Source organism: Battus philenor, unplaced genomic scaffold, assembly GCF_028537555.1.
Source record: "Battus philenor isolate CCGP_79_NKW_IND1 unplaced genomic scaffold, ilBatPhil1.0.hap1 SCAF_12, whole genome shotgun sequence".
NCBI classification, from domain to species: domain Eukaryota; kingdom Metazoa; phylum Arthropoda; class Insecta; order Lepidoptera; family Papilionidae; genus Battus; species Battus philenor.
Window position 1 is genome coordinate 6,318,135 of NW_027181674.1, and position 16,292 is coordinate 6,334,426.

Sequence of the window (16,292 nt, forward strand, 5' to 3'; positions counted from 1 at the left end):
AAGGTCGGACATGATCAGAATGTTAATTAAAGATAGTAATCGTAAACAGAGCACTTGAACAATGTAAAAATTATCGTTTAAGTAGCTGTTAGATCTTTGTATAATAAATAAAGACATATATAAAATTAATATATGCGTAGCCCAGTAACCATAAGATTAATATTCTATTGTTCTCCGTAACTTCAGTTGATGGACGATGTTGAATTAAAATTTTACATTTTATTAGCACTACTTGTCAAGGTAAATCATTTTAAATAGTGTATTATTTTAATCATTTAGTCTCTGCGTTTAGATTCAACTGATATGGGAAATAATTGTCGCTAAAATTTAACCAAATACTAAGATAAGTGAAAGACTTCTAAGAAAGTTTTAAAAAAAATATATAAAGAGCTCTCAGCTGTGTGTTGTCGTAGACAGTTCACATTATAGACTCGATCTTTGAAGTAATACATTTATACAAGTAATGATACTAAGCAATTAGACCCATAATTTCCAACAGATCACATTCCTTAAGTTTTCCATCTTGTATTGGTTGAACTCTTCTGTTCTCCCAGCTCATAATGACTTATTAGCAAGTTGAAGTAGCAATAGGTAGGCCACATAACGTGCAAAATAGATTACCGCCGAAGTCTTATTTTGGAGTGGCCAGATCAATTGGGTGATAGTAGATTAATAACGGTCCTATTGAAAATCTCTCGGAGAGACCATTGTCCAGCAGTGGGTTTTACGGCTGTAATAATGATTATAATGACCTATAATATCTACCAGACATCGTCACGATCTTTGGAGGAGGCCTACGGCTTGCGGTGTGTCTATCGGCTAAAAAAAGAAGATAAAACAGAATGAATGAGAATTATAATCAATCCAGCCTTCGAGTACGCTTAACGCTACAGCTTAACTTAAATAAGGTCGATAATTCTTTTTCGGAGACAATATAGATGCCATGCCTACCCAATACAGACCGCAGGAGAAATCGCAACACTACAAGCTAGTAAGTGTTGGTACTAAAAGATTCTATACGCGGTTCGAAAGTTTCTGGGACGGAAGAGATAGAGAAAAGAAAATCCTACACTTCCTATTTATAGTTCACAGCGACACTATAATAAAACAGCAGTCTAAAAGTGTTTATAATTTTTGTATATCCCCTTAACCTCTGAATGGTGAACTCAGATGAAAGAGGTTTCCGTACTATAAAACTGTGGAGATCACTTTCTAGCGCAACTCATACTGGAAGAAAAGGAGTGCTGGCAAGTCACGTGGAAGCGCGAAAGCATGTGTGCATCCCCGAGGTCTGGACGTATAGCGAAGAAGTAGAAACCAAGTAAGAGTTTTATCCACAATAACGACTCAATTTCCCTCTAAAGACTAGACAGATTAATAAATAAAGTCTTCCATTATCATTAGTCTCAGAATAAACATTACTAATTACGAAAAACGTGGATTAATAATGAACGTGTTACATATCCATTAATATTAAATTTATTAATATTATAAACGTGCCATGAAAAAGTATTAAATTTAAATTTGTAATGTAGTAAAACAATTATAACTCACGAATGTTTGTTTTAATATCGGTAAAAGTGTTAAGAAAATTCCTATAGAATATAATTGATTTAACTGCAAAGGCCCCTTGTCCTTTCGTAAATAACCACTAATACATAATAATGAGAGTAACTTATTTCCTTTTTACTATACTTTTATTGTCATTGTCGTTCTTAGCTTTAAGCAAAGGTAAGTAAGTTAAAAACATTCAATGAAATGGAATTATATTAATTTTTTACCGACTTAAAAGTAGTATTCATATTAACCTCGCACATTTTATGATCCAAGAAATCTAATGGTAATTAAATTGTATTTTATTAAACAGATAGCAGATATATCTTAATTTTAAGTTCACTTAATCATCCTAGTTCTTGATGATTTTACTTTAACGAAATCTGAAAACTTAACCAAAAATCAGACGATTGCCTCGAATGGCCTCGAAACATTTTGAGTTTAATACTATATTAGAGATTCTGAATTTCTAAGTCGTTAACTAAATGATTTATATACACTTTTAGTAATATGTATGTGTAGTATATATACATATACATATATATGTATTTATATATGTCTATATGTGTATATATATATATACTAACACGTACATACGTATTAGTTATTAGTTATTATTTTTATTATTTATTTTAGCGTAAAAAAATGACATTCATGTCAAATTTGTGTGGACATAATTCAATCGTACTTTGCCACTCTCTTCTGGAAATAAAAAAAAAAACATAGTGCAATCAACGCGAGTCTTTCTGACAGATTATAAAATGTATGTCTATATTTATTTATAATACGTCAATGTGGAAGTGAACTAAATACTGAGTACGAACAGCATATACCTTTTTTCACCTAATTTTTTTATTGGTCCATCTAAGCTCACAGACTTCCGAGCTAATCTCGACTGGGGCGGTTGAATTATGTTGGATTGAAAAATCACGGCGCACAGAGCATAGCTCATTTGGCCAGATACTCTAAGGATTAGCTAGACGAAAGAGTTCCAAGTACTTTACTCGGCTACTATAGTTTAATTTTTACTTCGACTACAATACTTTAGGACATATCATTTAAAATTGAAACCCAAAAGTAAATGGTAACATTTATAATGTCTCTAAATTAAAAATCTAGCATTTAGTTGTGTATATAATATATGGTGATAAGAGATTGTAGTCACATCATTTATTTTAGCGGGCGCAATCAATGATGCTGGTCAGAAAGCTACCAAAACATTAGCGTCAGCTTGTACTTTTGTAAGTATCGCAATGTAAACAGTATATAATATAATTTACAGTTTCAATAATTTTACTAATTTAATTAAATATTTTTTTACCTATCAGGTCTGCTGTATTTATTCTGCGTAATATTATTATATCGCTCGTGATCCAATAAATTGACCAATTAATAAACGCTATTAATTTAAATTGCTACCGAAACCGCTGTACCGGCTATACCGCTTGCGTACTATAGATATACCGAGAAGAGTGCGAGGGCAGGGCGAACTCTCATGTTTTTTTTTTCGATGAAGGGAGGAGGAGCTTCGTCACGCTTTCCTAAGGCGCGGCACAGCGGTTTCAGTAGCATATATGATTTTTCTTTGTATACTTATAATTTATTTTATTTTTTACAGCCTGTCATTTGTGATGTAGGAAAAGAGGTATTGGACGGGTAAGCTTAACGCATTGTATAAGAAATCACCAGTACTCCAGTAACACTGACTATCAAACATTTTATAAACCTAATAGTTGGTGTTTACAAATGAAAATTTTTGCATCGGTTTAGTATTATGTAAATTATCTCATTAAACATAATGTAATATGTTAATTAAATAATTTTATTTATTAAACTGGATTATAACCTTAAAAATAAGGATGTGTAGACTTCACGGTATTAAGTTTCAGTATAATTAATTTTGTATAATAAAAATATAGTACCGTTTTTATTAACAAAGGTAATGTTAGATGTTGGGATGGGAAACCCTAAATATAAAATATGAGCAATGCTATATCAGTGAGTATTCGCCACTGCAAGTAGTCATTCGCAAGGATTCCAAGTGTTGGATCCGAATTTTCTTTCAAGTAAAAACTTTTGAAAAATGACAATTAAATTAAATAATACACTAAAAGTTTGAAAAACTTTTGCTCAAATGAGTACAAAAAATTTTACGAATTCATAAAGTGTTATATTTGTTTGAAAATGTTACAATACATACGAACAAACGCAGATACTTGTATCTCCATAATTTTTAACAGTACGCCAATTTCTTTATTAGATTATCCTCTAACAGACGAGTCAAAATATGATTTAACCAAAACTACCTGTGAAACACTAATGTCGTACTTTTATAAATTTACGTAATAACCTTTCGTCTTTAGTTCATTTGATTTGTTTAATACCCTTTGTTTTAAATATATGACATATGACAGATTTCTTTCGTCAGATGCTAAAATATATCTAAACCAACTTAAATTAAGTACTTAGTTTTGTTGATACAAGGAATAATAAAACATGTAAAGGAAATGTATATTGAAATGTGAAATAACACATTATGTAATAGAACGTTAACATCGATCCCTCAACAGTCTTTTGAACCTGCAACAATAAATAAAATTATTAAAAAAGAACAATTAGTTTTACTGTCTTTTTCCTTACAATCTCGTTTTTATATTTGCCAGGTATTAGTATATTATTTTTAAGACTATTTCATATAATATTTGTACGTATATATTCTTTTAAATATGTTCTAATATTAATTTCAAAATAAATGACTCAGCTGAGAGCTATCATCATTATGTTAGCCGATAGATGCTCACTGCATGGCTTAGGCCGTCACAATGACCGGTATTGCGCTGCCCGCTGCTAGCAACTTCCTACAACCTTGCCTATGTTGTCAGTCTACCTAGATGAGGGTCTACACACGCCGCTTTCAGCCCCAGCTGCCATCGGTTGCACGAGTGATATGGCTCTCCCACCGCCATTTCAAATGAGCAATTCGAGCAACGTCGATGATCTTGTTTCTTCTGCTGATATTCTCATTTATAATTAACTCTGAGGTATAAATTTACAAATAAATTCAAGATGTTTGGTATAAAGAGTGTAATTCTAGATTCGACTTGATTTTAAATTTTCAAAAATCACTCAAGACTATCATGAGTAAGTACATAAAGACGTGAGGAATGATGTAACTGAGTGACGCCTGACGGGACCTTATGATGCGCTTTTTGTTGTTATTATTCATGTAGTTGTCCATATCTGCACATTTTGTTTTCGTCAAAATATTACTTACATAGTCACAATAGGTCTCACTCTCTAATGACGAAGTGATTTGTTTGTAGGGATCATTTCCGTAACCGTCGTCATTGTTAATTTTAATATTATTGTCTTCATCTGTAATTTATTAATTTAATTACAATTTAAAATATTATCATTATCATATCAATCTATAGACGCCCACTGCAAGGCATAGACCTCCCCTGGCGATGACTGCCCGCATCCAGCGTCTTTCCGCAACTTTCAACTATATCGTCGCTCCATTTACGTGTCCACGTATCCAAAACTATGTTTTCTAAATACACATTTATTTAAATTTTTTGAAATATTTTCAAAATAGCTTGATTATTAATTTATATGTGACATATTTTAACAACAATGAAAAAGTGAAATTTAAGACTTTTATTATAAATATAACATGAACTTTTAAATGGATGGAGCTATAGCATAGTACAGCATTTTCGATAAAAATTAAAAAGGATTTATCTTTGACACAAATCAAAATATTTTGTTATATAATTTCATAACAAATTTGTCGTTATTACAACTACGCGTATTTACACTGTGAGTGCTTATGTTTTCGCTTTAACTAGCTAAGTAAACTCTTAAATATGAGAATTTATACTTACTTATATTAGATGTAAGTTCTTCATGTTTTCCAGTATGAAAATTTACTGCATCCATATTGAATAGAGCGTGACCTTGATATAATCCTTTTACAACAATTATTGTTTAGTAAGTCATCAAAATATTTCATTTATGAGCGAATATTATATACATATTTTATATATAAATGTTTGTAGCAAAATTAGTAATATTTTAAGATGCAAAACAAAGGATACGTGTAAAAATTTCGTCTTATATACGTTATAGCCAATACCTTTATTTAATATTCCTTATTTAAGAAACCTACTGATTATATTATTATATTACAATAGTTAATTTAAAGTGTTTGTCAAACTACATAAAATTGTAAATAAAAAGATAACTTATGAAAAGATAAGATTAACTTTCTTACCATCACTGACTTTTAAAAGTACATAAAAGTACATAGCAACAATAACAGGGACCAAATGATTGCCCATCATCTATTAATTTCAACGCTAATTGATGGTAAATATAGGCAAGGTGTTTAAAACATCGTTTTTTATTGTGTAAGAACGCCATAACACATTTTATTTCATGTTCATGGTTAACTTAGCGATTAATAGTTCACGATCATTACGACGACGTTGTGTATTTATGAATGTAGTAAAATATGAATTAATTACATCTGGATTATATATTACCAAATCTTAAAAAGTGATGCAAGAATCGACTCATATGGCGTGCTGTAATACCATTATAAATAAGTCTCCTTTATACGAAAGGTTACGTAAAGCATAAATGAAAGATACGTATATTTATCACGTTCACAACATCTATTTCTATTTCAAATATTATGCTTATTACGTAAAAATTTGTAATCAGATCGGTTCTAAGATTAAACATTATAAAACTGTTTATTTATGTGCGATAAATAACGGTATTTATATTGACTATTTTCTAAATTAAAGTATTGTAAATTTCATAAATATGCTATTAAGATAATTTAGATTAAAGATTTTATGATGAGATATGTTATTTTATAACTTTAGATATTTAAATATAATAAAAACATCATTTTTTAAACATATATACAATCTATAAATTAGAGTAATATAATCAGATGTATTGTTATTTTTATTAACGTTATGTAATATTTATTTACGTGATTAATTTTAGCAGAGTAGTAGATATATGCTGTAAGACTATAAAGATGATGATATAAATAAAACATATTATCTTGACGTTTTTATGATTATCGTTTTTAATAAGTAAATAATAAATAATAAAATATAAATATGTATGGGGGACACATCACAATCGCCACGCTTGGCAGGCGGGTTGGCGATCACAATGTATGATCGCAATGCGATGGTACGCAGAGGACGCTGCTACCCATCCTCTGAAATTTCGTTTATAAGCTGTGGCAATCCAATAAAATTAATTCCCAAAAGAAAAACTACATAAAATATACAATCTTAAATAGTTTTTTATTTGGGAAACGAACCCGCGACCTAAACTCGCACGTCAGAGTCCTGTAACACTGGGTTACCATTGCGCTACTAAGCTTTAATTTACCTCTTTCTAATAAGATCTTATTTAAAGTATTTTAAAAATATATCCTATTTTCATGGACATATTTTTGCTATGGTAAAGTAAATATATATAGTAAAGGAAGTAAATATATGTATATTGTGGTGCGAAAGTTATTAAAAACATAATAATATGCTTTCTTAGCATTTTTTTTTTGGATAGCGAAAAATGTAATTGTTCATATAACTACTATTTTTAAATATATACAAATTTTAAACAGTTGAGATCCAGTTTTAAAATTTATGACTCGAAGTTTTCTATCCATAATTAATTTATTATAGAATCGTCAAATTTATTATTCTTATTTATCATAGTCATACAAAAAGGAAAAAAATTAAATTATTGAAAGGTTTTTATTTACATTCATCCTCATTTTCAAGTGGCAGTCACTCTTAAGTTACATCCATCTACTCATTTTTATGTCATTATTACAAATATCTAATTTAACGAGGAAAAGTCGTTAAACATATTAAGCATCTGTCCACATATATCACAGTGTCATGACTGTTTATTTACATATTTTTTTACAAAATGTTTGCTATTATTTTATTTACATATTAACATTGATTTAATTATATGGGAATATTTAAGGTACTTTGAATTCATCTTATTATCACATCAAAAATGGAGTAGCTTCTATCTTCTTATAAAGAATCCTCGGTAGTAATATCGCGGAAGTGCCGGACCTGTAAACATAAAATTGAAACCATTAGTGGAAGGACATCATTATTTACTGCTTTCGAATATTTCAGATTTTCCACTTTTAAATATATAAACATGTATATTTTAAAAATAAAGCAAGTTCTGATAATATATATAGCTACGCAATTAATCTTATAGAAAACGTAAAACAACTTATTAATTACAAAATAATGACATAAAATCGAAAATTATTACTTAAATTTATTACAGACACAGTTAAAGAATAAATACAGCGTCGAATTTTTTTAGTAAAATAAGAGACATTGCAATATAACATTTCTGTTACATATTTAAAAAAAAACTTAGACTTAGTAAGAAAAAAAACATAAGTAAAATAGTAGTTTAAAGTCTTATTTTCTAATATTGTGTGAAAGCTATAAGGAGATGAAAGTGTTGTCCTTATGTCAAAAAAAACCTTTAACGTATTTACACATACTTCCAACCTTGTATCAAAAAATCACAAATATTTTACGTTAATTTGACATTTATTTTTTGTTATGGGCGACTTCCTGCACTATAAAATCTGCAGGGACAGATAGTAAACAGTAATTAATTTTGTTAGGTAGTTATCCGATTTTGAAATGGCACGTTGTTACTATGTTACAATTAGGGCTAACAATACCGGGATTCCGGGATCCCGAATACCGGATTCCCGGACGATTTTTGTCCGTTATTAAAAACCGGTATTTCGGTATTACATTATACATACAAAACGCAAGTTATTAATAATATTTCATAAATATCTTCAATTGAATTATATTTTTTTGCTTCTTTAATTATATAATGCCATACGAACCTATTATATGTAAAATGTAACAGAATCTAATATGTACTTTTTTTGCATGCACTTTTCTGTATCTATCTACCTATCTATCCTACTCTTTATGTAAAAAAATAAACGATATCTACTCATTCCAGAACAATATTTGTTGGATTTCATATATTATTTGTTAACAAGTTAATATAACAACTGTGGTAATTAAAAATACAATTAGTGATTTTTTTATTAATATTGCCGGTTTTAATGCCGGTACCTCGGTGTTTCAAATTTCAAATATCAAATACCGGTATTCAGATTTTAGTTTGGTATTGTAAGCCCTAGTTACTGTTACACAATTTATTTTTTCTGCAACCATTGATTTTTAGATAAAGTGTTTCATGCTTTAATAAACAGCAAATATGTTATTTACCACTTTAAATCTTTTAATACTTTAAATAATTACTATGCATAATATAACTAAATATATTTAATATAATCCAAAATAACTGCAATATAGTTAGAAATTTTTTAAAACTTTAATTCATTTCTATTGTTTGTATAAGTTTGGGGAATACAATTACTCATCAGTGCACTTGTGTCGGATTTCACGCTCGCCGGGTCGGAAATGCACAAAGTTTCCTTTTGTGGCGTTTCTCATAACTTGATTTGTGACGGCACAACCCTTCAGGCTTGTTCCGGCACGGCGCCGCTACGGCGCGACGCCTCGCTTCCGTAGCACTGCTACGCGGGATACTACTACATGAGTACTACGCAATAACAGTGACGTAATCTAAATCAACGTACGATAAACAAACAAAATTTTATGCATATGTACAAAATATTTCTAACGGACTTTTTTAAGATAAAACATGGTCGATTCGTTGTAATGACTTATCAATAAATACATTTTTAGTACCATGAAATACATTTTCAGTTATTTAGGTGAAGGTACTTATTTATTTATTAAAATTCTGCAATAGATTATATATATATTTACAATACATAAAATTTCCACCTACATACTAACTCATCACAATATCTCTTGAACTATTAAGATTAAAGGATTACAATTTCGTAGGAATATTTTTGTTACCTATTAGAGATCAGTTAAGCACGAATTTTATAGAATTCTATCTGCAAAGTTAAGACAGCGTTCATTAGGTTAACAAAACGCGCACGGAACAATTACATAATAATAAACAAAAAAATATTGATCATTTTTAAAATTATACAAAACCATTGGTTTAAATAAATATTAAGACGCATATTTAATTTCACTTATGATGACATAAATTTGCACTTTTTCACAATTTTTTAAAACGGTTTAATGCTTTAATGGTATGTTATTGTGTATATGACATGTATTAAATATACTAATAATTATACTTTTTAAATTTAATGAAATAAAGTTAACAGAAATATTCAATTTTTATGTGTTTTTTTTAAATAGCTCTAGCTTGCGTTTACGTTTACGTCAAAATACAAACACGATATCTTGGAAACGCTTTTATATTGGTATGTTACATCATCTTGACATATAATAAGATTAAAGAGAACCATCAAGTTAGCCGCGATTCATTACTTTCTATAATTTGTCGTTGTCAACAAACATGTTTACTAATTTGTACTTAGAACAAAAATTGTAAATCAAAAACCTTGAAACGGAAGGGGATTTATTTTTATTTATTATAATATAACAATGCTACCTCAGTTCCTGCAACGTCATTCACTTATAATAAAGGGCTGTAAGATTAGAATTAATTAGGATTTTTACGACCGACATAAAATTATGAAAAAGGTACGAGAAATCATAGACAAGTAAGATGTGAATAATCTCCGTGAATATCAAGGCTTCAATGCTAGTTATATTTTTAGAATAAATATATGGACTTCATTGATATTACCTCGCGGGTTAAAGAGAACATAAGAGCATGAACCTCTTCAAAATTTATTTATAATAACGTGACTATGTACTCATTAGGGAAAAACGTAATTATTGGCTAATTAAGATAATGTTTAAATATAAACATAACGTCAAGACTTCTGTACGTTAGGCTTTATTGAATATGTCTATTAATCAATTCAGTTGAGATATAACACGCATTTTAACCTTTATTAAATGATAATAATAAACTATTTATTAACTTACTATTTTCAAATATTTAATTTAATAAAAAATTTAATGCTTGTTACAACTGTCAGTGATTAAGGTACAAAGTGAAACTGCTTATTAAAGAACGCTTTCGGCAACTATTTTTTTAAGTAAGAGTTTTTAAGTAACTAATACAAATCATTTGAGAATATATTAAATTGATAAGAGACAAATCTATAAAGTATAAGTTTACCAAAATATTTAGATACACAATATATTTAAACTTAAGTCTAGTTATAAGTCTAAATTAAATTTTTGTACTTCTTGGTAAGCATGATTCGGGGACATATAAATTTATTAGTTGCCAGATAAATCAATTAACAACTTTAATAAGAGGTAAAAATAATAACCTTTTCAGTAATAACAAAATAGCCAGTTTATTAAACCGGTGTGCGACGTACTTATTTAGTCTACATTTTATTAATTAAGCATAATTGAAATTATCGATGATAAATTATTAAGTTCTGATCTTGATCTGATCCGAAATTAAGTTCTGAAATGAACATTTATAAATATAGTTTATATTTGGCACAAAATTAATTAATTTCGTTATAGTTTATTAAACAGACCGGCTAATCATTATTTCTGTTTAGTCATCAAATATGTTTGCTAACTATTTATACAATCTCGAACATTTGACTAACTATTATTTAATATCTGGACTCATCACGATATCTCTGGAAGCATAAAGCCGACCTAAAGTTTAGTAGCATTATTTTTTTTTCACGAGTATAGGTCACCTAAAAACGGGTTAACAAGAATGGATTTTGTAAAATTATATCCAGCAAATTTACAGTTTTTAAATACGATTATTTCCAAAAAGTTATAAATGGTGCGAAGGGATGGTGATGCTATTTAAATATTATTGCTATATCGCAAAACTCTTTAATTGCAGCATGTATTATATTGATAGTACAAAATTATGCACATGATCTCTATCATATAAAATCTACCAATAAGGTACTTCTGAAACATTATTCTATAATTTATAAAACCATATCAAATGCATAATGTAAGAGGTAAAATTTAAAATATAAATTGCAAAAATTGGAACGAACGGCAACCCGACATCTCCTCATTGATATCTTTGGGCTAGCCCTATGCCTTGCTTTAGGCGTCCATGCTCTTGAATGATGTCTGAATGTTAAATGGACTATTCGTAACAATTTTGTCCAATAAATAATAATTGTTGTTAAAAAGTTACCTTAAAATTTACAACACTTAAAATAATGACGACGTGTCGTTTCTAACTATAATATTTACGTCAATTTTAAATACTACTTCTTCTTTTTATACCTTTTCAAGCACCAGAAGCCGAATAATATTTATCTGCCTTCAACGATGTGAAAAGTCTTTGAGGTGCTTAAAACTTGGTTCTTCCATCGGTAGCAAAAAATGAGCATTCTTAAAAACATATACACATGAGACACACAGATTATTTTTATTTGTATACATGATGTAAATACTACCGCTTAAAACCCTTCATACTATGCCTGCCAACTGTTCCCTAAATGCTAAACGTAGTTATACGTTAAATTTTAATAAAATCAACTGTAAAAGGCAATGTTCAATTTGCTGATTCTGTGCTTAAAATATTATCGACAATCGTTCACGTTAAATTAAATTTAAAAAATTAGGCAGCATCTTTTTTGTTTTGTGTGTTTGTTTTGTTAATTTTTTTATTATCATCATCAACGCTATCGTGTGTGAAAACCCACAGGACGACCACTGCACCATGGGCCTGTCTTATAGATTTAGACAATAAGACCGGAAATGGCAGTCCAACTCGTCGGTGGACGTCCCGCTACCTTTCTTCTTCTTCGCTACCCTTGCCTGTACGAAGTATTCACTACAGTACCTTAAGACTCCAGGGGCTCTCTGTTGTGCGCCCTCTATGGCCTATCCACAGCCACTTTACCCAATGCCCAATGCCAATCAGCTGGCCTGTGTCGATTACATTCGTTCATCTACAGATCTCATCATTCTTCATTCGATCATTCAAAAGTTTAGCTTGCCAAAGAGGCCCGGTACGGGAGACTACATTTTCTAGAATTTTTTATTACGCTACTTACTTTATCCCTAAAAATACAAAGCAGTTTGTTATAAAAAAGATACAAGTAAAACGAATTAAATGTTTTTTTTCTTACCCAAGGTCTAAGTTAAAAAAAACGCGTGATTTTGTTGCCTCTATCAATTCAAATGTTCTTTATTCAAATAGCCAATGTAAATTTAATTCAAATTTTGCGTGCTACAATAATAAATATTAGCATTAGTATATGTGATTTATATTTCAATTAACCTTGATAGCAATCGTTTTCAATAACTTATAGGATATTTATTTACAAATGGAAATACAAAAAAAGGATATTATCAAGTATATGAAGATTTCATTTATTTTAATAATTATAAATATTATACGATAACTTATCGATTAAAACTTTTTTTCAGTGTGATTTAAACAACTATCATATAGTCACGCAAAAGAGTCGTAATTAAAATGGTATCTAAAATTATGCTTAAAAGTTGGATTCGTTTTATTTTAATCTCTTATTGGTCTTGCTTTAATATTACCATATTTGTATAAGAGGAATATAAATGTTAAATTAATTTTCCTGTTACACATGACGGCACACCCTCGAATTTTCATGTAACAAACGAATAAATATGCATTAGACAAATATCAAAAAGCCCGACTAGAAATGGCAGAGGTGGGTTAGCTACGGGCTCCAATTAATTTGATAAGTCCAAACTCTTTTATTAAATTATAAAACGCACGGACGGCCGCACGTTGCCAAACTGATATGTCAATTTCATAATTAAAATGCGTTTGACCGTACTACGAAGGGACCGTTAGATTAAGAGAACGCCCAAATTGAATGTTTGTCCGAATGGGCCAACCTCGAAAGTAGTAGTCATTGTGAAATTTCGTTAAACACATTTATAACCGAGCGTCATAAATAATTAAAACCTGGCCTTTATTTATTATGTTGATCGCGTATTGTTTACACGTTTACATTTTTTTTATTGGTTAAAAAGGTAATTATATTTCTTAATGTGGGATAGCAATGAATCAATCAAATCAATTAGTATATTCGTTACGAAACAAGTACATGCATTAAATTTTTTATATAAATAATTAAACAACCATTTGGACATGGACCAAAATTTTAATTTTTGGTCCATGTCATTTTTATTTTTACCTAATATAATTGATATATATCCTGCCGTTAAACAGTGTATAACTAAATGAGAGGTTTACGTAGGAACCTAATTTTTTTGTATATCTTATGAATACATAAATCAGTATCACAAAAAAATCGATTATTCTATTTCGATTAATTTTTTTTTTTATTTTCGTTTGAGCACAACAAAGGTTCTTATGATAAGTAAATTTGAAAAATTGCTAGTAAAATAGTAAAAACAAACTATTTTTTTATTCATACAGACCACAGAGAAAAACAAAATACCTTTCCCTATCTGTCATTTATTTGACGACAATTTAGGATCTAATACCAAAAAAACATCTTAAAAATGCAATTAAAATATAATCACGTTGTTAATGAAATCCTTCAGTGTATAAAATAGAAAATATATATATAACACGTTTTTATGCATAATAGTTGTTCATCGTTTTAGTCCGTAGACGCCGAATATGTAGGCTTCCTCCAAAAACATAGAAGGGGAGATATACTATAATCGCCATGTTTGGCAGGCGGAGTGATCATCGCGGTGTGCTATTAAGATACGCAGAGGACGCTGCTAAAGTATCTTCTGGAAACTTGTTTGGGGGCAGTGGCAATCCTTTATAATTAGTGCACTAAGTGTGAATTATATAAGATTGTAACCCGGGAATCGAGGCTGCGTCCTACAATTGCAAGTCAGAGTCCTGTACCAGTAGGCTTCCAATGCTCTTCTCTCTATCTTCTATCTATCTTTTCTTCTCTCTTTCTTTGTTTATTATTGACATATTAAGAAAATAAATAAAGTGATCTCTCTGTAATATGTTTAAGTTTTTTTTTTTCATTAAAAAAGGCATTAACAATTAATTATCACATAATGTTTCGATAAATTAAAGAAATCCATAAATTTTAATGCAATTATTTTGTGCAAGGCTCTACTCAAAGTACTGCTCGTTATAGAATTAAAAAAACACGCCCACGTACAATAACTTATCAAAGAAATATAAATAAATGCGAAGGGAAAGATTGGCTCCGAACTATCGTCCAATCGGACAACTTGAAGGTCACGCAGTTCATTTATGCCCGCACTCTTGCCGGAACAGACAGTCGTGAATGTCTTACAAATAACGAACTGGATTGACCTCAGGGCAAGTTTCTATGAATCATTAAAATCTATCACCAAAGAGTACAGTCATACCCGCGTAATAAATACAGCTGGCGAACACGGTTGATTTTTTTTTTAATTTAACATGAACACTTAATTTAAACACACTTATCACTATTTACTATATTAAAAATTTGCATCTGGAAAGTTTAACAAATTAACATAACAATTGTTAAAAAATTTAATAACAAAATTCATGAAGTTTTTTACATTCACGTTAAAGGATCTAAACTTTAGCATGCATAATAGTGCCAAGGCATGCAATAGTGCTTTACCATACTGGACTTTACCGCAACATTCCACCAATATTTCATTTAACCAGTAGCCAGTAATGTACTATAATGTGCATTGGGATTTCTAATAAAACAGTAACCAATTCTTATTGTTTTATTTAAAAATAATAAATATTTACACTGGCTATTTACAACTGCTTTCACAACATTATAAATAAAGTAACAAAATATAATAACACAGGGCAAAAAACTAAAACAAAACTATAGCGTTCGATTTTTAAAAAGAAAAAGGTTAAAGGTAATTTTCTATTAAATTTATAGTAACATCTGGCTTAGGTAATCCAGCGCACTAGTAAATATGTGTAATATTAACAAACATGCGTTTATTAAAGCTTGCTCTAAATTATACAAAAAGTTTACAGATGTATACTATTTGATTACAATACGAGGAAATCATTAATCAAGTTAAATTTTAAAATACCTGTGATTTAGAATTTACTAATTAAATAGGAGATAGATTGTAATAATAGTATACAACTCTTTAACAACTGAGGATGTGTTCAACATTAGCGCTAACTACAATTTGACTAAGGTTATCTATCGCCCATATGGTTTACCTTGCGAGCCGGGAGGTACGAATCCGTACCCGGACGCACCAGCAACAACACCACTTGTCTGCACTGGACCTGAAGACGGTGACGGAGGGAATAGTACCGGACCTGAAACATATTACATGTACTTATATAATCATCATCATTATGTTAGGTGATAGACGCCGACCTCAAAGTGTACGCCTTCCTCAAAGATCGCCACGATAACCTTTGCGCTGCCCATATCCAATAACCTTGACTATGTCGTCGATCCACCGAGTGGAGGGCCGACTCACATCAAGTCCACCGGCCGATGTTTCATTTATATACCACGTTTTATATGACATTATCTATATCGTTATATCACCCGTAAGACATTCACAATTGGACTTCACATTTCCAGATCTCCAGGTTTACAATAGAACTAGTTGAAAGCGCCCTGTATACAGCTTAGCTTATACCAATGACTGTAGAAACTCAATTTAATTTGCCAATCTGCTGGACTAGTCGTTCGTCTATAA

General features: G+C 30.0%; 1 protein-coding gene across 1 annotated transcript in view; it reads right to left on the reverse strand.

Moving 5' to 3' along the window:
• Positions 1-7,345: 7,345 nt before the first annotated feature.
• Positions 7,346-16,292, reverse strand: part of LOC137932984 (uncharacterized) — a 34,754-nt gene continuing 25,807 nt past the window's right edge. Inside the window, exons 4-5 of the mRNA XM_068776685.1 lie at positions 15,799-15,900; positions 7,346-7,676 (exon numbers count right to left, since the gene is read on the reverse strand). Coding sequence (XP_068632786.1) covers positions 7,627-7,676; positions 15,799-15,900 — 152 coding nt within the window. The 3' untranslated portion in view covers positions 7,346-7,626. The remainder of the gene's footprint in view (positions 7,677-15,798; positions 15,901-16,292) is intronic.